This window comes from Pantherophis guttatus, chromosome 5, assembly GCF_059756535.1.
Source record: "Pantherophis guttatus breed Tessera chromosome 5, ASM5975653v1, whole genome shotgun sequence".
In the NCBI taxonomy this organism is placed as follows: domain Eukaryota; kingdom Metazoa; phylum Chordata; class Lepidosauria; order Squamata; family Colubridae; genus Pantherophis; species Pantherophis guttatus.
Genome location: NC_142067.1, coordinates 78996038 through 79021076, shown reverse-complemented (window position 1 = coordinate 79021076; position 25039 = coordinate 78996038). Strand labels below are relative to the sequence as shown.

Below are 25039 nucleotides of genomic sequence, written 5' to 3'. Positions count from 1 at the left end.
GTTTTTGATAACCTATGTTGGCTTGTTTCTATGTGTTCTCAGGATCAATGCTCATTTTTTCCAGGATCTTCCCAGGTATAGATGTCAGGCTGAGTAGTCTGTAGTTTCCTAGATCTATTTTTTCTCCTTTTTGAATATTGGGACCACATCAGCTCTTTTCCAGTCCTCTGGTGCTCCAGGGACTTTGAAAGATATGGTTCAGTGGTTCTGAAGTCACATCTGCCAGCTCCTTTAGCTCATACCAATGTTCTATATATTATGTTCAGCCAAAGAAATATAACACAGTTATTAAAGGGAATCATCATCTAATAGTTATTAACATTTCAGATTAAGCGAAATAAGGCCTCTCTTAAATCTCATTCATGACTCAGTTATGAGGACGAAATAGGAGATGGAAAAGCCCTATATATTATTTTGAACATCTTGGTGGATGTTCTTGGTGGATGTTTTAAAATTTCCATTTTAAAACTAAATTATTTGGAATAACTTAATCTTCCATCTTAAAGGTAAATGAATTAAGAGCACAACTCATATTTCAGATAAAACAGTCATATGATAATTACAATGTGTTGTTGATCATTCCTTGTTAACTACTCGTGATTTTTTTCAGAAATTCTTGCTATTTAGATTACAGTTGAAGCAGTATTTGAACAGAATAAAAACAAGGTCAAGTCTGAATGCATATGTGTAACAAATGTAATCTGAAAATGTTGTAGCACCTCCTTTTGGCATCAATAATGCGAAGAGCATTCACTTGGAAATGAGTTTCTGTAATACTGGTTCAGTAATACAACATAAAATGAGATTCTGGAGTACAATATTACTATTTCTTGAGAAGAATTTGATTGATTTGAGAGTGCATAATCAATAGCTAGCTATAAAATGGCAAGATTTGTATGTGTATTACTGTGTGCGTGTCTATGTCTCTCTCTCTTACACCCTGGGTATCACTCTGTGTGTACCTCTCTCTCACACCCTCTGTGTATCACTCTGTGTGTCTTTCTGTCTCTCTCCCCCCCTTCTCTCTGTATGTGTTTGTGTGTGTATGTGTGTGTGTGTCTGTTCTCTCTCTCTCTCTTTCTCTCTCTCTCTCTGAAAGCCACGGCTGGGCCAAGCCAGCAAGCTCTTCTTGGGGTGTTTCACTACTCCTTTTATTTCTTCTTTTTGGAAATCCGGGCTGGCTGAGGAACGATCACCAGCAGGGGCAGAGGCTTCCCTTCAGGCAACCGTCCTCCTCCTTCCCCCCCTCCTTCTCCTATCGTGACCCCCTGGCCTGCTGTGGCTGAGCCGAGAGTGTGTACACACGTGGAGAGACCCTCCACAACCGAGCACCAAAGCGCAGCAAAGGCACGCATGTTTAAGGAGGGTCTTAACAGAACGCAACAGGACGTGGTTTCTCTCCTGCACTGAGGCTCCGGCCATCACCTTGCCGTGTCGTCCCCCACCCCCAGCAGCTCTTCAGCCGAATGCGAAGGGCACGAACTCCAGCCCGAAGTGCCAGGAAACGGCTGTCTTACGCGCAAATGTGGGGCGAAGGCAGGTACAGGGCCACTTCGGTCCTGCACTCTCTGGCGACCCTCCTCCCCCTCTTCCTCTTGTTACCCCCTGGCAGGCTGTGGCTGAGCCAGGAGGGTGCGCACATGTGGGGAGGCCCTCCTTAAGCAAGCGGCCGGCCGGCCTGCGTGCCTTTCCTGCACTTTGCCGCTCGCTTGAGGGTCTCCCCACGTGTGCACACACTCCTGGCTCAGCCACAGCCTGCCAGGGGGTCACAAGAGGAGGAGGGGGAGGAGGGTCACCCGAAAGCAAACCTCCACCACAGCTGGCGATCGTTCCTCAGCCAGCCTGGATTTCCAAAAAATCCAAAAAAATAAAAGGGGTGAGGGGTGAGGCCAAACAGTGATGGGACAGGGAGCCACAGCAGAGGGCCCAAAGAGCCACATGTGGCTCTGGGGCCACGGGTTGCTGACACCTGGGCTAGAAGGAAAGAACCTATATTTCACTCCTATACTCTGGAGTGGAAATATGTACTATACAGAGCCTGATTTCTCTGTTCTGCAGTTCTTCATATTCTGTCTGTGAGTTTCTACTATGTTTCTGAATACAGAGTTAGTATCTGAAAAATTAAGCGTTATTATTGTACATATGGCATGAAGTATGACAAGGAATATCTTATGAGCATAGTATATGCTATATCTTGCACACCATGCAAGTACTGTGTTTCTCAAAAAACAAGACCCTGTCTTTTGTTTGCCCCCCAAAAGGCACCAGGTCTTATTTTCAGGGGGGTTGTTGTCAGTAGACTCACCTCACTTATACGCGTCTTGCCCTGTCTCCTTTTTTCTGTCAGAGGCCTTCAGGAACTTCTTCTGAGGCTGGTAAGGCTTTCCTGAAGGCCTCTGCAGCCGATAACAGAGTTCCGGGTCGATTTGGAGCTCTGTTATCGGCTGCAGAGGCCTTTAGGAAAGACTTGCAGGTCTTGCCGGCTGCAGAATAAATGGGTCGGCAAGGAAGGTGTCGGGGGCTGCGAGGCAACTGCAACTGTCCAAAGGTAAATATGTAGGGCAGCTCCACCCCCATCCCCACCCTAGCATAATTTTTACCTGTGCACTCTGGAGTGGGCAGGTCTTAATTAGGAGTTATTTTGGGGGTAGGACTTACATTGGGCACACATGTAAAAATCAAGCTAGGATTTACTTTCGGGTAGGTCATATTTTCAGTGAAACATGGTACTTTGAAAAAAAATGCAAAGAAAACTGTATGATTTATTCAGGCATTCACCAAGAGTCAAAGTCTGACAAGATGGTGCATATATACATATATAACTTACCATAAATCAGGCAACAAATATCAGTCAAATACAGATTTTCAAATGACCGAGGTATATATTAGAATTAAGCTGGTATGCAAGAATGAGGAGAAATTGTAGGAATAAGCACTGAAAAAACATTTCTCACTTATTTAGTGTTAACAAACTGAACATGGATTACAGCAATACTGTTTTGAAGATAACATGACCAAGAAATATGAGATATGAGACATTTGGTGAGTTAAAAGTACTAATAGTTACTGTATGTCAAATTATAAAGCATTGGCTTGAATGTCTTTACACTTCTGGTGGAGAATGCAGGACATCTGAAATATGCATTTATGATATATTAGTACCTTTCAAAATGAGGGGAAGAATAGTCATTACCGTGTTTCCCCAAAAATAAGACCCTGGCTTATATTTTTTTGAACCCTGAAATAAGCACTTGGCCTTATTGTCATGCGCTCAAAAGCCCGATTGGGCTTATTACCAGGGAATGTCTTATTTTGGGTGAAACAGGGTAGATACTACAATCCAGAGAGCAAACCCAGTAGTATATTTGAGACATATAAATAAGAGTGTACTCACTTGAGAATCATAGTCATGGTTTCTTTTCTGTCTTTCCCTTGAAAAGGTAGAGTACCAGTGAGCATTTCAAACTGAAAGAATAAAATTTTCATCAATTATATTAAAAGATATGGAGAAAACCTTTGACGTGATTATTTAGAACATATTTTTAATTTTTTTTCTATAAATGTAAATTAGGAGCTTTATATGCAATTTTCTCTAATAACAGCTTAAGTTCCCCAAAGCTTAACTCTATATTTAATGCCTCCAATATGTTTATATTAAGAGATACGATGGTGCAGTGGTTAGAGTGCAGTACTGCAGGCTACTTCTGCTGACTGCCAGCAGTTTGGCAGATCGACTCTCACAAGGCTCAAGGTTGACTCAGCCTTCCATCCTTCCGAGTTGGATAAAATGAGGATCCAAATTGATGGGGGCCATATGCTGACTCTATAAACTGCTTAGAGATGGCTGTAAAGCACTGTAAAGTGGTATATAAGTCTAAGTGCTATTGCTATTGCTATTCCTCAAATACAAAATTTTATTTCCCTAGATTTTTTTAAAGTATAGATTTTCAATTCCATTCTGCCTTTAAAATTGCAAAATAAAAACAGATAACATTGCAACACATTTTAAGAGCAAAATATTCTGAGTTCAAAAATTATATTCAAATTTCATTGGAAGTTGACCAACCTCGAAAGTAAGGTTGGACAATTTTTGATAACAAGCTGTTCTAATATAAGAACACATATGGTGAGACTAAAATGTGCTTTGAGAGTTGAAATATTTGCAATTCAAAATTATTTGGTATATTTCTATTTTAATGAAACAGTTCCAAAATATATTTATATTTTCTTTTCTGCTTTTACACTTTAAGAAATTTAAATATTTAACACAGTGCTTTATGAATAAACATATACATACCAAAAGAATCAAAATTAATTTGGCTATTAATTTTTTGGAAATTGAAATTATTCTTTTTTTTCTCCTCTAGAAAGTTTTTTAAAACAATGCTTATAACTTCATATGATTACTAGGTGATATCTCAAATTATTTTAAATTTAGGAGGTATTTGTATACTGGCTACCAAAAACTAGAAATTAAAATTCAGTAAAAGCTAACACTTCTTTATTTATTTTTGTAATACATAAGTAATGTTGACCATGTTAACAGCTTGCACTTTAAACACAGAAGTTCAAAATCTACGTATATTTGTTATTTAAGCCAATTTATGGTGAAAAATATTGCACTAGCATATTTTAAAAATCTCAAAAAATTTTAATTGCAATTTTTAATGATCAAGTAAATGAAAATCCAAAAGTATATTTGTTTAGATTTGATTATGGACATAACAAATTTGAAAAATATTATTTTTATGATACTATTACTATAATTCTCTTTAGATATAAATCATTTCCATTTGTCTTAATTCATAGATTAAGACAATAGATGTATATTGACAGGATTTACAGAAATTCATCCTAGAGGTACTTACGAAATAATAAAAATAGTGCCAATTTTATAGTGACCTGCAAACTGCCAACAAGTGAAATAAAGAACTCAATTATTTACACTACCAATTTATATCCCTGATATATATACATATATTCAGAATAAATTAACTAGGTGGGTTTGTATTTGACATTCACATATGATTAAAATGAAGTTCCTTCTCTTCTTTTATTATTACAAAGCTTACTAAAGTAATCATCCCATGCAAACTGTGAAGTTTCCGAAAGATGCCCTAATTAATTCATGAGCCATAAGCCAAACTTCAAAAGAAATACAGTCATTTATTAGGAGCACCATTTTGGCAATATTCGGATGCAGTTAGAACTAATCCCACGTAGATTTACGTTCCCCTATGATCCTGTCTCTCCCCTCCTCCCTGGCCATGTCATAAATCACATTCTCCAATTAACCACTTTAGCTGGCTGCGAAATCCAACACCCTCCTCCTGATTGCGGTAAGGAAGCATGTATGGAATGTAGCTTCAGTTAGGGAAATCAATCAGCTCTATCAGTTCTCCGTCCCTCCTACTTATGGCAACTTGAAAGCTTTGCAAGTTGACATTCGACTCACCTCACTTCCCGAGGGCGACCTGCGCAAAGCAAAACAATTTGAGTACAGATGTAGAGTATAGGAATGTGACCACCCCACCTGGCTTGTTTGGATTTTCCATGTGAAATATGGCTATAAGGCGATCAGCCTGGATGTTTCAACTCTTTACCCAAGATGCCTCTGATAAGATGTAACCCTTCCACTTGATTAAATATTGGAGTTGTCTCCTGTGTCACCTCGAATTGAGGATTTGCTGCACCTCAATGTGTTTGGTCCCCTATGACCATGGGGTCTGGGGGCTCATGGGGTAGTGGCCTCAGGGTCAATCAGACCACGGGTTTTAAGAGGCTACTATGGAATACCGGGTGTATCTTCCCTAGCAGTCGGGGCAATTTCAATTGCATCGTGACCGGGTTGATTATCTTTACTATGGGGAATGGTCCCATAAACTTTGGCCCCAATTTCTTGCTAGAGAGTTTTAACCTCAAATATTTTGTGGAGAGGTAAACTTTCTCCCCCAATTGAAATGGCCTTTGGGGAGCTCGGTGTTTATCTGCCTATTTCTTATAGGTTTGTGCTGCTTTAGCTAGCGCTTTCTTGACATTCTCCCAGGTTGCTTTCAATGTCGCCATCCAATCGGTCAAGCTGACTGAGGAGGGGGGCTCCCTTGGGTACTCAGGCATTGGGACGAAGTCCATGCCGCTCACTACCTTGAACGGGGTTAGCCCTGTGCTACTGTGAACAGCATTATACGCGACTTCAGCAAAAGGCAGGAGTTCCGCCTAATTGGACTGCTGATAGTTCACGTAGCACCTCAGGTACTGCTCTAGCATGGCATTCAGTCTCTCTGTCCCCCCATTGGTGCTTGGATGAAAGGCTGAGCTAAGGCCCTGGGATGACCCAAAGGACCGTAGGAACTCCCTCCAGAACTTAGCCGTGAACGGGACCCCTCTGTCAGAGATAATTCTTCTTGGTACTCCATGGAGGCGGCAGATGTGTTTCAGGAACAGTTTGGCCAACTGGTGGGCTGAGGGTAGTCAGCTGCAGGGTATGAAGTGTGCCTGTTTGGAAAATAAATCTATTACAGTCCAGATCACTGTGTTTCCCTCACTTTTCGGCAACTCCACTATAAAGTCCATTGCAATCTCCTCCCATGGTCTTGTCCGGGGGATTTTCCTGGCTGCTTCTTCATCATGGCACAGATGGTGCAACTTTTCACATAACTGTCCATGTCTTTCTTTATGCTGGGCCACCAGAACTGCCTCCGTGCTAAGTGTAAAGTCTTTAGGAATTCAAAGTGGCCTGCCGGTTTAACATCGTGGCTCCTCTGGAGGATCAGGGTATGTAGGGATTCAGGGACATAGAGCTTTGTCCCCTTCCATGTGAGGTCATCCCTTTTTGTCAGGATGTGTTGATTGTCTCGGAACCAGGGGTCTGCCAGCAGTTCAGTTTTGAGTTTTCCCGTCAGATCACTTGTTGGTTGGTCGTGCCGGTCGCGGAGTTGTCATCTGGTGGTTACTTGGCCCGCTATTTGGGAAAGGGGAACGATGGCGTCCACTACCTGCTCCCATTCACATTTGTACTGGGGCATGCGGGAGAGGGCATCAGCTAGAAAGTTCTTCCCCCCTGGAATGTGCTTTAGCACGAAGTCAAAATGGTTGAAGTATTGAGCCCAATGGACTTGTTTGGGCGATAGTTTTCGCGGGGTCTTGAGGACCCCCAGGTTTTTGTGGTCAGTCCGGATTTCGAACAGTTTCTGCCCCCCTTCCAGCAGGTGTCTCCAGGTTAGCAGTGCCCATCTCACCGCAAATGCCTCCTTTTCCCATGCTGTCCATCGTCTCTGTGTCCGTGAGCTTGCGGGAGGTGTAGGCGCAGGGTTGCAGATTTCCTTGACTATTTCTTTGGAATAGCACTGCTCCAACTGCCACGTCGCTGGCATCTGCTTGGATGACGAAGAGTTGTTCGGGGTCAGGGTGCTTCAACACTGGTTCCTTTGCAAACATTTCTTTTAGTGTTTCAAATGCCTCTTGGCAGGTTAGGTCCCACTGTAGAGGTTGTCCCAGGCGGGGTTTTGTTCCTAGGCTCCCTGTCTTTAAGTGGTCCGTCATGGGTTTGGCAATCATCGCAAAGAAGGGGATGAATTGCCTGTAGAAGTTCGTGAATCCTAGGAAGCTTTGTAGCTGTCTACGGGTACGAGGGGGTTGCCAGCCTAGGACGGCTTGCACTTTGGCTGGATCCATCTCTATTCCCTCATTTGACACTCGATAACCCAGGTAGTCTAGCCATGCACGGTGGAACTCGCATTTGGACAGCTTGACATACAGGTTGGCTGCCAGAAGTTATTCCAGTACCTGGCAGACAAGGGGTATGTGGTCACCCATGGCCTCAGTGTAAATGAGGATATCATCTAGGTAGACGAGAACCCCCTTGTAGAGGTGCTCATGCAGCACCTCATTTATTAATTGCATGAACACCGCTGGGGCTCCCTGCAGTCCAAAAGGCATCACTTTGAATTGGAAGCTCCCTAGGGGGCAGTTGAACGCTGTTTTCCACTCGTCTCCCTCCCTGATGTGTACTTGGTAGTATGCTTCTCTGAGGTCTAGTTTGATGAAGACTTTGCCTTTGGCCAGGTGTGATAGCATGTCATTCATGAGGGAGAGAGGATATAGGTTGTGTACACACACGGCATTAATTCCTCAAAAGTCCATACACAATCTCATAGTTCCATCTTTTTTTTTATTTGAAGAGGACTGGCGCTGAGACCCGTGGTTTGGCTGGCTCGATGAACCCCCTTTCTAGGTTTTTGTCTATGTAATTGCGCATTTCTTGCATTTCCTGGGGTGTCATGGCATACAGTTTGGGCTTGGGTAGTTTTGTCCCGGGGATGATTTCGATGGCGCAATCTGCCTCATGGTGGGGAGGCAGGATGTTGCACTCGGCCTTGCTGAATACTTCTGCAAAGTCCTGATATTCCCTCGGGATTTGTGCGGTCTCTGTGGTTTTGTCGGATGTGGCTGCCAGTTGTTCTGGTGTGTTCTTTTGAAGGGTTCCCTGCATGGGTGGTGTTTCTGCTCATTGGTGTGGGAGGGGTTGGGGCCCCCTTGCTATTCTCAGTCTGCAGTTACCCCCTTGCCACCAGATGGTTGGTCCCCACTTGTCTAGCCAGGAGAGTCCCAGTATGACTGGATCTGTCATTTTAGGGGCTATTACGAATCAAATTATTTCCCAGTGATCCGCTAGCTCTAGCCTCACTGGTTCAGTCAGGTGAGTGGCATAGGCTCTCCCCATTAGAGACCCATCAACCTGTTCGAACCGGATTGGGTGGGTCAGTCTTTTTGCTCTGATCCCCAGTTTCAGGACTGTGGTTAGGTTGATCAAGCATCTAGTGCAGCCTGAGTCTATCAGGGCTTGAAAAGCCTCCTGGGTCCCCTTTTTTGGGGTTGTGAGGCGTATTGGGAAAACGAAAGGGTGGACTGGTCCCCTCACCATTGGGTCGTTTTCACCCTCGTCCTTGCTGTCATAGGGTTCTGGCGACTGGTCATCTTTGCCTGGGGTTCCCCCACTTCGGCCGTGTGGGGAGGGACTTCTTCCACCTGGAGGACCCTCCGGGACGTGTTGGTAGCCCGTTTGGGGCCTCATTCCAGCTGTCCCTTGCTGGTGGCTCTGGCCTAGGCTTCGGGGCTGGAGTCGTGCACACAGATGCCATGTGGCCCTTCCCCCCACATCTGTAGCACTTCAGCAGGCTTCGAGGGAAGGCTGATTTTGGGGTCTGCCGTGGTGCTGTGGTTCCCCATTGGCTGGGCGATTTCAGGTTGGGTTGCCCCCTCTCTTTCATGTCTGGTTGCTTCCTCATGTTGTTGGCGCGCAATCCACTGTCAACTTTTATTGCTACTCGGAACCACTCAGAGAGCTGGTTTGGGATGTCCCAGTAAGCGGTTACCTGGGCAATTTGGTTGTCCAGGCTTGTTCTGAAAAAGTGCACTAGCAACCGTTCTGATAAAGGGGATAGCCTCCCAATGACTCTCCTAAATTCGCGGATGTGCTCTTTAATGGGGCAGCCCCTCTGCTTTAGATAGCTGAGCTCATCTTTTGCATACAGGTCTTCCTCCACCTCTTCGAATCTGGCCTCTAGCAGTCGTAGGAAATCATCTGCATCTTCCATCTTGTGAAAGGCTGCTAACCATTTCCTTGCTTCCCCCTCTAGCCCCTCTGCAGTGGTATTCACCATGGCTCTGGGGGATGGGAAGAGGTGTCCATAACATTCTAGGTGGATCTCAGCTGAGTCGAGGAATAGAACTAGCTGGTCTGAGTCCCTATCAAACTTTCCTCTGAACTGGGGCAGTTCATTCAGCTCCTCTCCCCCGCTTTTGGCCTCTGTACGCTTGCATTTGATGTAGCTGGCCCTCCTCCTCAGCTCTGGTATGGAAGAAGAGAGGGGTTTGTCTTCTCTGGGCAGCCTGCCTGCTGCGTGGAACAGACATTGGTTGCAGCCTCCTTCTGATAGGTGGAGAAGGGGGGCTGTGTTCCTGCCTGCTTCTCCTCACTTCAAAGGGATCCACTGCTCCTCCCCTCTCCTTTGGCCTGCATGACAGCCCCTCATCGGGAAGGGCGGCCCGGTCAAATTCCTCCCTCGGCTGCTCTCTGGAACTCCCCAGGGGCTTTGGGAGCCTGGCTTGTTTCCAGTCCATCCTCCACTCCACTCTTCCCAGCTCACTTAGGAGCTTCCCCTTTTCCCGGGCATTGTGGTGGGGGAATTCAACCTCAGCTGCTTTAGGGATTAACTCCCACCAATACTCATCTTTTCTTGCTTCCACCGCTTGAGCAGGCATCTCAGCTTTGATGTCTGAGGGAGGCTGCACTCTGGCTGCAATTAGGCTCTCTTCAGATAGCCCGTCTTCGGCCATGGTTGCCTGATTTTCCCTCCCAGCACCCCAGATATTGGGGAGTGATTGGAGAGTCCAGGATTCAGGAAACCTGGTAATCTTGATAGATTTTAAAAGGAGTTCTAACTGTCTGTGAAGTTTCCGAAAGATGCCCTAATTAATTCATGAGCCATGAGCCAAGCTTCAAAAGAAATACAGTCATTTATTAGGAGCACCATTTTGGCAATATTCAGATGCAGTTAGAACTAATCCCACGTAGATTTACGTTCCTCTATGACCCTGTCTCTCCCCTCCTCCCTGGCCATGTCATAAATCACATTCTCCAATTAACCACTTTAGCTGGCTGTGAAATCCAACACCCTCCTTCTGATTGCGGTAAGGAAGCATGTATGGAATGTAGCTTCAATTAGGGAAATCTATCAGCTTTATCAGTTCTCCCTCCCTCCTACTTATGGCAACTTGAAAGCTTTGCAAGTTGACACAAACTTACCATTAATACACCAAATGACCACCAGTCTGCACTCTGTGTATGACCTCGCCGATTAACTACTTCTGGGGCCATGTATTCCACTGTTCCACAAAAGGAGTACGCCTTTTTCTCATGATCAATAGATTCTTTGCTTAAGCCAAAATCTGGAAGAAAAAAAAAAACATTTTTATGCATATTTCTAACCAGAAAATTATTTAGTTTTTAATAGGCTATTTTTAAGTGCATGTATTTTGCAAACATTCTGTTTTATCACGCAAAAAGCAAGGTGTCTACAAATCATTCATAGAAAGTAAATTTTGCCTTACATACCTGTTAATTTAATATGCCCTTCTTCATCAAGAAGTATGCTATAAATAAAATAGTTTTAAATTGGTTATATGAATTTTATTGGTAACAATTAAAGAAAACTATAAATAGTATTAAATGTTATTTCAGGGTTAATCCTCTATTGATAAAGGTTTCCCCAGTCCAGTTGTGTTCGACTCTAGGGAGTGGTTCTCATCTCCGTTTCTTAACCGAGGAAGCTAGCATTGTCTGAAGAACTTTAGTGGTCAGGAAGCCAGCATGACCATAAGCCGAGGGGCACGGAATACTGTTACCTTCCCACCAAAGTGGTACCTATTTATCTACTTGTATTTGCATGTTTTAAAGCTGCTAGATTGGCAGGATTGCTAGACTGGGGTAAGTAATGAGAGCTCACCAGAGGTGGTATTCACCTGATTCCAATTGGTTCGGCTGAACCGGTAGCAGCGACTGCAGGTGCCCACCTGCCCTGGCATAATACCGTCCTATTTAGCCACGTTTTCGAGGCCAGGTGCATGTGTGGAAGGTGCGCACGCGCAGCGAACCGGTGGTAAGAATATGTGAAACCCACTGCTGGAGCTCACCACATTATTTGACACTCAGGTATTGAACCCAGGCTGTCATCTTTTCAGTTGACAAGCTCAGTGTCTTTAACCACTGAGCCACCACACCTGTATAGATAGGAATGGCCTATAAGCCTCTACAATAAATAAATAAATTTATCAAATGTATAAATGTAGCCATGGGCATCTGCAAGTGTTTGCTTCTTTTATTAGAAAGATGGAAGTAGTGTTGTGCTATATGATATTCTCCTCTGTAATTTCTATATATATAGAAAAGGGCAGATATTTATGACATAAAAAAAACTTTTGCCATGCCCTTCTACTTGACCATAATTCCATGGACACAGCTACTTGAATCCAATTTGAATAACTTACTTTTCTGGTTTTAGATCTCTGTATATTATCCCAAGACTATGCAGATGGTCTAAAGCGAGTGCTAATTCAGCCAAATAAAATTTGACATCATCTTCTGTGAACATGACCTACAAAGAAAAATATACATTTCCATAACTAAGGTACTGTCAGGTCCTGCCATCAAAGGCTGGAGGTGGGGGGAGGAAGGGTGGACAAATGTGCAATATGATTTTGTGTATGTGATGGGAAATAAGGAGGGGGGAATGACAGAGATGTCCAGAACAGTTTGTACCAGAGGCACCAAGTCAATGCACCTTGAGAAAGGAATGTGAATTGCCCAGAACAGGGGTTGGCAACCTTAAAACACTCAAAGAGCCACTTTGATCCATTTCCCACAGGAAAAAAGCACACCGGAGCCACAAAACCTGGGTGGGCATGGTCAATTCAACGTCACTCATTCCTACCCAGTCATATGATCCCTTGCCACATCTACCCAGCCACAAAACCATTCTGTCTCTCTCCCCCTCTCCCTATCTCCCCCTCTCTCCCTCTGTATCTCTCTCTCTCCCCCTCTCCTCCCCTCTCTTATGAATCACTCTGTATGTGTCTCTCTCTGTTTCTCTCTCACCCCCTCTCTGTGCATTACTCTGTGTCTGTCTCTATGTGTGTATCTCTCCCACCCCTCTCTGTACGTGTGTGTGTGCGTCTCTCTCTCTCTCTTTCCCCTCTCCCTTCGGGCGACAATCCTCCTCCTCCCCCCCTCTTCTCGTGATGTCATGGCAGGCTGTGGCTGAGCCAGGAGCGTGCACATGCACGGGGAGACTCCACTCAAGTGAGCACAAGAGCGCAGCCAAGTCACGCGCGGAGTGGGCGGCCTCTCGCTTAGGAGGATCTTAACAGGACACGACTTCTCTCCTGCACTAATGCTACATCTATCACCTTGTGGTTTCATCCCCCACCCCCGGCAGCTCTTCGGCCGAGCGCAGAGGGTGCGAACTCCAGCGGCAGGAAGTGAAGGCTGCCTTACGTGCAAATGTGGCACAAAGGAAAGTACAGGGCAGCTTCGCTCCTGCACTCTCCTCCTCCTCCCACTCTCGTGACGCCCTGGCTGTGGCTGAGCCAGGAGCGTGTGCACGTGTGGGGAGACCCTTAAGCGAGCACCAAAGCTCAGGAAATGTGTCCGCGGGATGGGCAGCGGGTTGCTTAAGGAGAGTCTCCCCATGCATGCACAAGTTTCCAGCTCAGCCACAACCGGACAGGGTGTCATGAGAGTGGGAAGAGGAGGAGAGTGCAGGAGCAAAGCTGCCCTGTACTTGCCTTTGTGCCACATTTGCACGTAAGGCAGCCTTCGCTTCCTGCCACTTCGGGCTGGAGTTCGCACCCTCTGCACTCGGCCGAAGAGCTGCCGGAGGTGGGAGATGACATGGCAAGGTGATGGCTGGATCATTAATGCAGGAGAGAAGCCTCGTCCTGTTAAGACCCTCCTAAGTGAGCGGCCGCCCACCCCCCACATGCCTTTGCTGTGCTTTGGCGCTTGAGGAGGGTCTCCCCACACGTGCACACGCTCCCAGCTCAGGGGGGGAGGAGAGTGCAGGAACAAAGCTGCCCTGTACCTGCCTTCACGCCACATTTGCGCGTAAGGCAGCTTTCGTTTCCTGACGCTTCAGGCTGGAGTCCAAAAAATAAATGAGGGGCAAGGGACGGGTCCAACCAGGGATGGGACAGGGAGCCGCGGCAGAGGGCCCAAAGAGCCGCATGCGGTTCCGGAGCTGCGGGTTGCCGACCCCTGGCCCAGAACATCTCAATGTTCTCATATCATCTTGGCAAACTCCGATTGCCGAAGTCCCTGTGATAGACTGGTCACAGGGAAGAAAGGAGAAATTTTCTGTATCTTTTTTGTGCGGGAAAACCTTAGGGCTAGCCTGACTTTACTGCAACCAACTTCCTTAGTAAAAGAATGTTTTGAATCTAATGGAGTCAAATATCTTTCTTTCCTAAGGAACCAGATTGGAGCAGGTCTGACAGATAGTAGGAATGTTTATTTCTCAACTTAAAATGTAACATGCATAATTAAAAGGAGCATACAAATGTTCAGATATATAACTGAATTTATAAAAGCCACTGTGATTATTAAATAAGCATTAACACAAAGCATCTAAAATTCATACTAACATATAATCATAATTAGCTAGTAGAATTATTTCGAAGTATAGAGAATGCAGGAGAAATGCTATATGATACAAACAAAAATTAAGATTTGGAAAATATTTCTACATAGTTAAGCTATGTATTTAAAATGAAAGCTCTATTAAAAAGCTCCTGTTATAATTACAATATAAATCTTGCTTACCTCTTTGGATAAGCGTGTAAACAAATCGCCTCCTCTGAGAAAGTCTAAAATAAGATATAACTTCCCTTCTGTTTGAAAAGCTGAGGGAAAAGCAAACAATTGATTTCAGTAAAGTCATACAGTATCTCTAGCCACAGAAAGGAACTATTTAATTATTTATGTTACACTCCATAGGATATATCTAGAAAACAATGCCACCATTAGCACCCATCATCTTTAGTGCCTACTGCTGCTGTTTGTTAAAAGTTGCTACTATACTCCAGCAAGTAACTAACTGCATCTACTGATGTTGCTACCATCCTGTCAATTCTTCCTGAAAATTACCCCATTAGAGAAGGCTGAACTATGAACTAGGGAAGGCCTACAGTGAGGGACTGTCTCACAGTCCCACAGTGCAGGGCTGTAAAAAGCATAATGGCCGTTAGAGCTAGCTTGGAAGGAATCCTTTGTCATAGGCAGTATTCATATTATAAAATTATTGTTTCAACATGCTTGGTCATTAAATTTCTTTGGAAGTATTAAAATACAGTGGCTAAACTCCAGCATTCACCATGGGCTATGATTTTCAAATAATCAATAAAAAAAATACCTCATAGCTCAAATTCACTAAAAATGTACAATCCTTGCCTGTTAATGCTAAAACATTTATTGTAGAATTTAGTGTATCTGTAAGAGCGCTATAAGAGTACTTTCTGATTAAAATGTCTCCAAGCTAAGTTGCTGAATCTCAGCAAGAATGTTTATAAAAGAGAAATGCTTCTATGAAACAAATTATATCTAGTGAAAATACAGAGTATTTGATTATTTAATTTTTGGCAAGAAATACATTGGTCTGTTCTTGGCAAGAATAAAATTGCTCTATATTATGAGTCTATTCTATTTCATGGTTTTTTATGCATTGATACAATTGTGCAGATTGGGATGGCATACAAAGACCTTGGAAATAGCAAAATGTTATATACTAACCTCCCTGTAAATGGAAAATATTGAGGAAGACTTTGATAGTCTTTGTAGATAGTAGAACAAGAAACAATGGGTGGAAACTAATCAAGGAGAGAAGCAACTAAGAACTAAGGAGAAATTTCCTGACAGAACAATTAATCAGTGGAGCAACTTGCCCGCAGAAGTTGTGAATGCTCCAACTCTGGAAATTTTTAGGATGTTGGATGACCATTTGTCTGAAGTGGTGTAGGGTTTCCTGCCTGGGCAGGGGTTGAAGACCTTCCAACTTCCCTTCCCTTCCCTTCTCACTATATATCAGGTAGTATTAATGCTACATTTTTATTTTGTTTATTTTGTTATTTTGTATGAATGCAATAATGATACATTTTACCATGCTTGAAAAACAAGAGAAAATATTTCAGTGAGACTCGATACTATATCTTCAGAATATATTTAAACTAAGATATATTTGTTTTGAATCAGTTTTTGACTCCTGCTTACTGCCTGGAAAAGTCCTTGCAGTTTTCTTGGTAAGATTGCCAGAAATAATTTGCCACTGTCTTGCTTCTGAAAGTAAGGATCAAGAGTGAGTAACTGGCTCAAGCTGTAACTCAGCTGCTTCATGCGTAAATTGGGGCTAGAATTAGTCTCTGGATTTCTAGCATGAGGCCTTAAGCAGATATTGGCTCTAAACTAAGCTATACATTGTAATACATTTTCATAAACGTTTGCACACAATGCCTTAGAAGCTCACTGTAGGAAATCTCTGCTTTGCCTATCAGAAAGGAGGGTAATGGATTTCTTAAACCAAGACTTGACAGTAAATCTATACATTTCATCCCAGCTTAATTTGGCTGGTAGGTTCAGATTTGGCTAAAATCCTTCAGATACAAAGCACAGCATTATTAAATAAGAATCTTCGCTGAAATTAGTATGAAGTAACAACAAAAAAGAAGTTGGCCCTGTCAGTGTGTGACAGTACAGTTCCCAGGGCCGGATTTAGATGAAAAGAGGCCCTAGGCTATTCCACTTATGAGGCCCTTTCACCAGTGGTGGGATTCAATTTTTTTAACAACAGGTTCTGTGGGCGTGGCTTAGTTGGGGGTGTGGCTTGGCAATCATGTGACTGGGTGGGCGTGGCTAGCTGGTCACGTGACTGTGTAGGCATGGCTAGCTCATCATGTGACCAGGTGGGCGTGGCTATGTGCATAGGGACTACTCAGAGGGCTGAAAAAAGTCATTTCTGACTGGGCCTCGCACTTTTGACCGGTCCTCACACTTATGACCATCCTCACATTTATGCCCGTGCAGCTTTCTTAACAACCATGTCACTCATTTCACAACTGCTTCTCTTCACCATGGTGACAAGATAGGGCAAAAACGTAAAATGTGAGGACAGTCGTAAGTTCGAGGACTGGTCAAAAGTGCGAGGACCAGTCAGAAATAGCTTTTTCAGCCCTCTGAGTAGTCCATATGCATAAAAGGATACAGCAATAGAGAGGGATGAAGGAAGGGAAGGGAAATTAGAGTAGGAGTGAGGGTAAGAGAGGGAGGAAGAGAGGAGGAGAAGGAGAAAGGAAGAGGAAGTAGGGAGGAGAAGAAGAGGGGGAGGAAGAGAAAGTAAGAAGGAAAGAAAAGAGAGAGGTGGTAGGTTTGAGGAGAAAGATTGCTGTACAATAAAAAAGATGAAAGGGAAGAAAGCCAACCCCAAACAAATATAAAGATATTAAGATAAAGAATGAATTGTTAAACTTTAAAGAATAAAAGGGAACAAATATGAATAAATAACAATAATTAGAAACACACATACAAACATACAATGTATTTTCTTTGAACAGAGTATTTGGCCGGTTCACAAATTTAAACAGTGTTTAGTCATTTCAATTAAATTTACAATTTCTATATTTCCTTTTTGCCATATTTATTCCTCATCTATTTTTGTAAAAAACCAATATTACCCTTCATCCTCATCTCTAATCTTAATCAAATTCAATTTTCCCTTCTATTCTATATTATACCCCTTCCCATTGTCATCTATTTTTATATCCATCCTCACATTGGTTAATTATGTAATATTAGTTGTTTAATATAAATTCAACATTTTAATATAAATCAATTAGTTATATAACTACTTTTGTATATTAATCAATATGAACATGAATATTCCAATTATTTCCATGCAATCCAATTTCTTACAAATCAATTAATTATATTTACCAATAATAATAAACCAAATAATTTCCCCCATATATTCCTCCAAACCACAACTTAACCATTTCTGCTTTCAGAAATATACAATTAATAGTATCTCAATTATTACAATTCCCTAGTTAAATAGAGCTTTTTTTCTTTTGTGTTTTAAAATCCTGAACTCTCCTCTTTTTCCCTAAATTTCCCATCGTTTTCACCTACCTTTTTTGGTGAGGAAAAAGAAAAGAATTCTGCCTGCCTAATTTTCCAACCTTGCAGCAACAGCAAAGCAGTTTCAGTTTCGTTTCTCAGCAAAGCTAGGGGGAAAAAAATCAGCACTCTTTGCAAGAAAGCAGAAGAGCCCTGAGCAAAACAGCTGAGACAAATCAGCTGAGAGCCGGGAGGCCAATTAGCCTATGCTGAAGCTCCGTGGGCCAATAAAATTACAAAAAAAAGCACCGAACCCTTTGTTAAATTGCTGGCTCCCCCGCCCCTCGCCCACCACTATTTATTGGCAATAAATAGTGGTGCGGAGGGGCGGGGCAAGCCAGCAATTTAACAAAGGGTTCGGCTGCACCATTGGCTCTAGGGCGGCCCTTTGAAGCCCCGCGGCAAGAATTTGAAGTTTTTTTTTTCCTCTAGCCATCGGAGGCAGCAATAGATGGGGAGTGGGCGGGGTAAGCGAACGGCCGGCGATCCAACAGAGCAGAGAGTGAGGGTGAGTGAAGGCGTGGAAGCTGCTTTCTCCATCCTGCTCGCTTGCGTCCGGAGCCGGTGGGGAACCACGTGGCAGCCCACGTGGATCCCAGGCAGCGGAACTCAGGCTAGGGAAGGGGTGGGCAATTGTGGCTCTTTTACAACCTGTGGCCTTCAACTCCCAGAATTCCTGAGACAGCCAAGCTGTCTCAGGAATTCTGGAAGTTGAAGGCCACAGGTTGTAAAAGAGTCACAATTGCTACCCCTGGCTACGGTAGGCTGGCGCCGCGCGGGTAGGAGGCGAGGGGCGGGCGAGCCAGCAATTTAACAAAGGGTTCGGCCGAACCCTCTAGAACCCCCAGAATCCCACCACTGTGTAGGCCCCTCTTGATCTTGAGGCCCTAGGCTGAAGCCTAGTTAGCCTATAGGAAAATCCGGCCCTGACAGTTCCCTTTTGTATCCACAACCTTTTAAAACTTTGTCTTCCCACTGCTCCTCTGTTATAACAAACTTTTTGCCCTGTATTTTATGGCCTTGGAGCTGAGTTTTATTGAATAAATTTATATGTCACCCATCTTGCTGTCTACAGCAACTTTTTGACTTAACTATGCCCCTGCCCTGAAAATTGATGAGTCCTGTTTTATCTTGTATAGTGAAGGACAGTGCCCCCTGGAAAAAATATTTCCATAACCTGTCTATAGAGCAATGACAGTTTATTTAGCTCAGCTGACCCCCTAATTCCAATATTAGGTAAACTTGAGTTTTAAGGAAAATGAGGCGTAATAAAAGAAACTTTCTGAATGATTTGCTTAATCATCTCAGAGGCAAAAAAGATAAGCAAAAATGCAAATCATAAAGCTGGCAACAGTAAGCATAGAAAGCAATCTCATAAAAGTCATAATAAAAACAATTAAGCTCCCCAGGACCCCCAGGATTAATCTTGGGGCGCAGAGGGTGAGAGCTCCCCAAGCACCTGAAAAAGCTCCAGATCCAGGACGTGTCTGTTTTTCAACAGAACAAGGCGCCGCGACCACCCCTGCGAGCCAAATGACTTCATATTGATTGACTTGAAAGCAGGCAGAGCAAGACAGGAAAAATCACAACTGCAAGTACTAAATTTTAACTCCAATAAACTACCACTTCCTTCAGAGTTTGAGATGGAAGAAAGTTAAAGAAGATGGCACTGAGCTGCTTAATGGCGTGAAATCGAAAGTTAAAAGAGAAAGTGCCTGTTAACGCTCATTAACGCTCGTTAATGCTGTCAGTACCTTTAAAAGACTTTGCTGGGAAATTTTGAGGATTGGAAATTAATATTGATTTCATAATAAGCCATAATAAGTATTAAGGACTGAGATTAAGAAGACTTGTTGGTTCTGCTGAGTGGCTGGTGGGAAAGTGTTGGAGATGGCTGCGAAGCAAATAAAAACTGTTGTGACTAAAAGTGCGGGGACTTCTCCAGCTCAAACATCCAAAATGCAGTCTTTGTTAGCCCCACCAGATACACAAACACTGACACTAGAAGTTCTTCAGGGAGCTTTAAAGAAATTGTCTACTATTAATGCCAGTTATTCAAGAGGTGATTCATCATGATCAAGCAGGATTTATAGAAGGCAGATACATGAAGGATAATGTGAGGCAAATTATAGATTTATTGGAATATCTTGAGAAGAATAAACAGATCTCTGCAGTGCTGGTGTTTTTGGATGCGGAGAAGGCCTTTAATCGAGTGAACTGGAACTTTCTATTAAAGACTTTAAGAAAGATGGACTTTGGGGATCAGTTCGTGCAGGCAGTTTCAGCAATTTATCAGGAGCAAACAGCACAAATTATCATTAATGGAAATTTAACTACAAATTTCAGTATAGAAAAAGGTACAAGACAAGGTTGTCCGTTATCCCGTTGTTGTTTATTCTAACTCTAGAAGTCTTGAATACAATACAGGACTCGAGTACTTTGAATGGAATAGCTATAAGGCAAGAGGATTACAGAACAAGGGCATTTGCAGACGATCTGGTTGTTACCCTAGCACGGCCGATGGAATCAATAATTCAGATGAAAGACATTATAGAAGAATATGGTATGGTATCAGGATTTAGACTCAATCAGAAAAAAACCAAGATGATAGTTAAAAATATGACAGCAGATCAAAAGAAGGAACTTGAAAGGAAGGCAGGCTTTGAAATAGTACCAAAGGTGAGATATCTAGGAGTTCAAGTTGCAGATTCAAATATAAAACTGTTCCAAAACAATTATGAGGTTTTGTGGCAAAAGGTACAAAAGGATATGGAAACCTGGAAAAAACTGCAGCTGTCTTTACTTGGAAGAATAGCGGCAGTTAAAATGAATGTTCTACCTAGATTTTTATTTTTGTTTCAAATGATTCCGGTGCTTAAAAGTGATAAATAGCTGATGGAATGGCAAAAAGGAGTGAATAAGTTTGTTTGGAATGAGAAAAAGCCAAGAGTTAAATTGAAAATTATGCAAGATGTTCGTAAAACGGGTGGTCTTAAACTTCCAAACCTACAACTGTACTATGAAGCAGCAGCGTTGACACAAGCAAGTGATTGGTTTAGAAGGACAAAGACTGGAATATTGAATATAGAGAGTTATGATCTTGAATTTGGTTGGCATGCATATTTATTTTATGAAAATGAAGTGGATAAAGTATTCAACAGCCATATGCTTAGAAACTCCTTGATGAGAGTATGGAAGAAGCACCGGTTCAAATGGGATTACAAAATACCGTTGTGGTTGGATCTTGGTCATATTATATGGAATATAAATACAAAGTCACTCGGGGGGGGGTTTATATAAAGAAGTACTTTTTAATGATGGGGCAGATGGCAACTAAAGACATTAAATACACTGTTGGAAGAAGGGATTAATTTAACTTGGTTACAGTATAATCAACTTCAACTGAGATGGAGAGAAGATCAAAAAACTGGTTTAATGTTGCATGAAGAAGAACTGGTTAGACAGATAAAAGAGAAAGGCCCAATGCATATCAAGAGGGTTTATAATGTTTTGTTAGAAAGAGATTCAGAAAATGAATTGGTTAAAGATTGTATGATAAAATGGGTGCAAAATTTCCATGATGGAAATGTGGGAAAAAATATGGGTTCAGAATGTTAAATTTACGCAGTCACAGAATTTGAGGGAAAATTTTTATAAAATGTTTTATAGGTGGCATTTAGATCCTAAGAAATTGTCATGCATGTATCCTAATGTTCAACCAAAATGTTGGAGATGTGATTGTTTGGATGCTACATATTATCAGATATGGTGGACTTGCAAGAAAGTGAAGGCTTTCTGGATAAAAATTTGGTGGGTTATGCAAAATGTTCTGAAGAAAAAACTCCAATTTTCTCCTCAATTGTTTTTACTGGGCATAGTTAAGGGCTTTTCAATGGGTGAAACAAAATTAATATTGTATATGGTGACAGCAGCTAGGTTACTGATTGGTCAATATTGGAAAAGGGATGTTTTGCCTACTATTGAAGAATGGACTTTGAAGGTGGCCAGTTTTGCAGAAATGGTGAAGATATCAGCATACTTAAAAGACCAGACTCAAGAAACTTATGTATGGGAGTGGAAGAAATGGATAGATTATGTGCAGAATAAATACCAAACTAGGAAGTACCAGATAGCTTTTAGTTGAATGTTGTGTAGAAATGTATAGTATATAGGGGGTAGAATAGTTTAATGTCATGTAAAAATGTATAGTACACAGGGGGGAGAATAGAAGGGCGGTAAAGTATGATAACATATGATTTGGATTTGGATTTCACCTTGGGGAAGTCATGGGAGGAGGGGAGGGTTAGGGAGGGTTGGGGAGGGGAAGGGGGGGAAATGGGAAAATTTGTATTTGTAAAACTTTTTCAATAAAAAAAAAAGAAATTGTCTACTGAATTGTCTAATGATTTGGAAGAAAAAATTACAATCCGTTTTGAGGAAAAAATTAAAGGAGTGTCTGAGGAACTGCTTGAAATTAAAGAAACAATTAAAACCCAAAATGATGCAATAAGAGAAGATATTGTGGATGCATTTAAGGGACTGGTGGGTCATGTTACATCATTGGAAGAAAGGGTGGATGAAATTGATCAGTTTAATCTGAATGTGGAAGCTAAATTAGGAGAGGCTTAAAACAAGATGGAAAAGGCGGAAGCAGAATTTATAATGACACAATACAGAGCGATGGAATGGGAAGTGAGGGTCAGAGGCTTGAAAGAAAATAACCAGGAAAATCTTAGAGAGATTTTTGCAGAAGCCCTTGCTCAGTTTACTGGAGAGTCTAAAGCAGAGTGTGCCTGACAAATAGACAAAATTTATCACGTCAATTCATGGATTGCCAAACAGAGACAATTACCAAGAGATATTGTGATCTACTTTGTCACAAGGAGAACAAGAAACGGAGTTTTACAAGTCTCTTATAAGAAGAAATTTCAAGTGGCAGGACAGGAGGTTTCAGTAATGAAGGAGATTCCCCCAAAAATGTTGAGATCTCGAAAGGACTATGCATTTCTAATTGATGAACTTAGAAGGCGTCAGTTACAGTACACATGGGAAGCTCCAGTCGGATTAGTGGTGAATTATTTGAGTGAGAGACATCGTCTCAATTCAGTTTGGAAGGCAAGAGATTTTTACACTACCATACTAAAGGCTGGAAACCCACCATCTCCAGATGCCAGAAGGAGGAAAGAACCAGGAGAGGTCAGAAAGGGGGAAAAGGAAATTATGCAGGAACAAGCTCAAGGAGGTGTTCTGACCACTCAACAAGAATTTTTGCAACTTTCAGAGGATGTTCAACTTTTGGATTTATTTGAAAAAATGGAAGACCCCAAGGATCAAAGACAAACTTGAGCAGCAACCAAACGCAAAGAACAAGAACTAAAGAAGCAACAAAGCCAGATAACAACCCAAGAAATTGTAACTACAAATATGGAAGCTGTGGGAGGAGCTAGACCGAAGAGGAAATTCCAGGAGGACTTCCAGTCGGTGCTCTATAAGCTTTCAGGGGCCAAGGATGGCAAATAAATTTTTGACATGGAATGTTAATGGCCTAAACTCACCACAAAAGAGAAAGAAAATATTTCATTATTTGAAACAGTTTAAAAATGATATAATTTGCTTGCAAGAAACACATATTAGAACAAGTGATCAGAAATACCTAATGAATGCCAGATTGGGCAAACACTTTGTTGCATCAGCTCCTGAGAAGAAAAATAGTATAGTTATATACCTAAGAACAGACTTAATGGCTTAATTAATTGAAGCAGATCCACAAGGAAGATATATAATGATTGAACTATTAATAGAAGGGAAGAAAATACTTTTAGTGGGAGTATACGCTCCCAATCAGCAACAAGAGAAATTTTATAAACTTTTGCATAAAAAAATAATATAAATGGATTACAAATCATGAATAATGATGGGTGATTGGAATGGTGTATTGGACACCACAAAAGATAAAAAGATTCTTTTGCCAAATGTTCAAACACGGGCTAAATTGCCTAAATCTTTTTTTTATATGATGGATGATATGGAGTTGAGAGATACATGGCGTGAACAGAATTTTAAAGAACAGGATTTTACTTTTTTTTCTGATAGGCATCAATCTTTTTCTAGAATTGATTTTATACTAATTACAAATGATTTTTTTTCCAGGGTAAAGAAGACGAAGATATGTCCACAAACTTTAACAGACCATAATCCGGTGTGGATGGAATTAGAATCTGGGGAGGGGTCCAGGAGATCCTGGAGACTGAATGAAAACTTGTTTCGATATGAGGCAAATGTGATAGAATGTAAAAATTTAATTTTTTGTTTTCAATATGCATAAGGGTACACCTGTGAAAATGGTATGGGATGCAAGTAAAGCATATATGAGAGGAGTTTTAATAAATTTGAATAATTCTTAACAGGCGTAGACAGGGGAAAAAAACATACAGAATTGGAAGAGGAAATAAAAAAGAAAGAACAGGCGTTAGTGGATAAACCAGATGACAAGAATATAAAAGAAGCCATCACAATATGGGAATAACCCACAGAAAGGGCTCGCAATCTGGGAGTCCTCCTGGATATGCAGCTGTCCTTGGAGGAACATCTGACGGCTGTAACCAGGGGGACCTTTTGTCAGGTTCGCCTGATTCGCCAGTTGCGGCCCTTTCTTGATCGGGATTCCCTGTGCACAGTCACTCACGCCCTCGTCACCTCTCGCCTTGACTACTGCAATGCTCTCTACATGGGGCTCCCCTTGAAGAGCACCCGGAGGCTCCAATTGGTCCAGAATGCAGCAGCGCGGGTAGTGACGGGAGCAGCATGGCGCTCCCATGTAACACCGCTCCTGCGCGAGCTGCACTGGCTCCCAGTAGTCTTCCGGGTGCGCTTCAAGGTGTTGGTCATCACCTTTAAAGCGCTCCATGGCACAGGGCCTAGCTATCTTCGAGACCGCCTGCTGCTACCGACGACCTCCCATCGACCCGTGCGCTCCCACAGAAAGGGCCTCCTCAGGGTGCCATCAGCCAAACAATGTAGGCTGGTGACCCCCAGGGAGACGGCCTTCTCCATGGGGGCACCTACCCTCTGGAATCAGTTGCCCCCAGAGATAAGGAAGAATCCAAGACTTCAGTGCCTTCCGCCGTGCCCTTAAAACCCACTTTTTCCAGCAAGCCGGGCTGGCTTAAGAAGAAATTTTTAAATGTTTTAATTGGTTTGTGATTTTTAATTTTTGGGCCAAATTTATATATATTTTAATTGTTTTTTTAATATTTGTATTTCATGTTCTTAATTCTGGCTGTACACCGCCCTGAGTCCTCAGGGAGAAGGGCGGTATAT

At 42.5% G+C, this 25039-nt stretch overlaps 1 protein-coding gene across 4 annotated transcripts in view; it reads right to left on the bottom strand.

Moving 5' to 3' along the window:
* The window catches only part of RPS6KA3 (ribosomal protein S6 kinase A3), a 147056-nt gene that overhangs the window by 81845 nt on the left and 40172 nt on the right, over window positions 1–25039 (bottom strand). For all 4 annotated transcript variants that reach the window (XR_015728253.1, XR_015728254.1, XM_087871355.1 and 1 more), the window contains exons 6-10: window positions 14378–14457; window positions 12049–12155; window positions 11117–11154; window positions 10808–10950; window positions 3395–3465 (exon numbers count right to left, since the gene is read on the bottom strand). Coding sequence is in view for 2 of the 4 variants with exons in the window: in XM_087871355.1 (XP_087727481.1) it covers window positions 3395–3465; window positions 10808–10950; window positions 11117–11154; window positions 12049–12155; window positions 14378–14457 (439 nt within the window). In the remaining 2 variants the exon portion in view is untranslated. The remainder of the gene's footprint in view (window positions 1–3394; window positions 3466–10807; window positions 10951–11116; window positions 11155–12048; window positions 12156–14377; window positions 14458–25039) is intronic.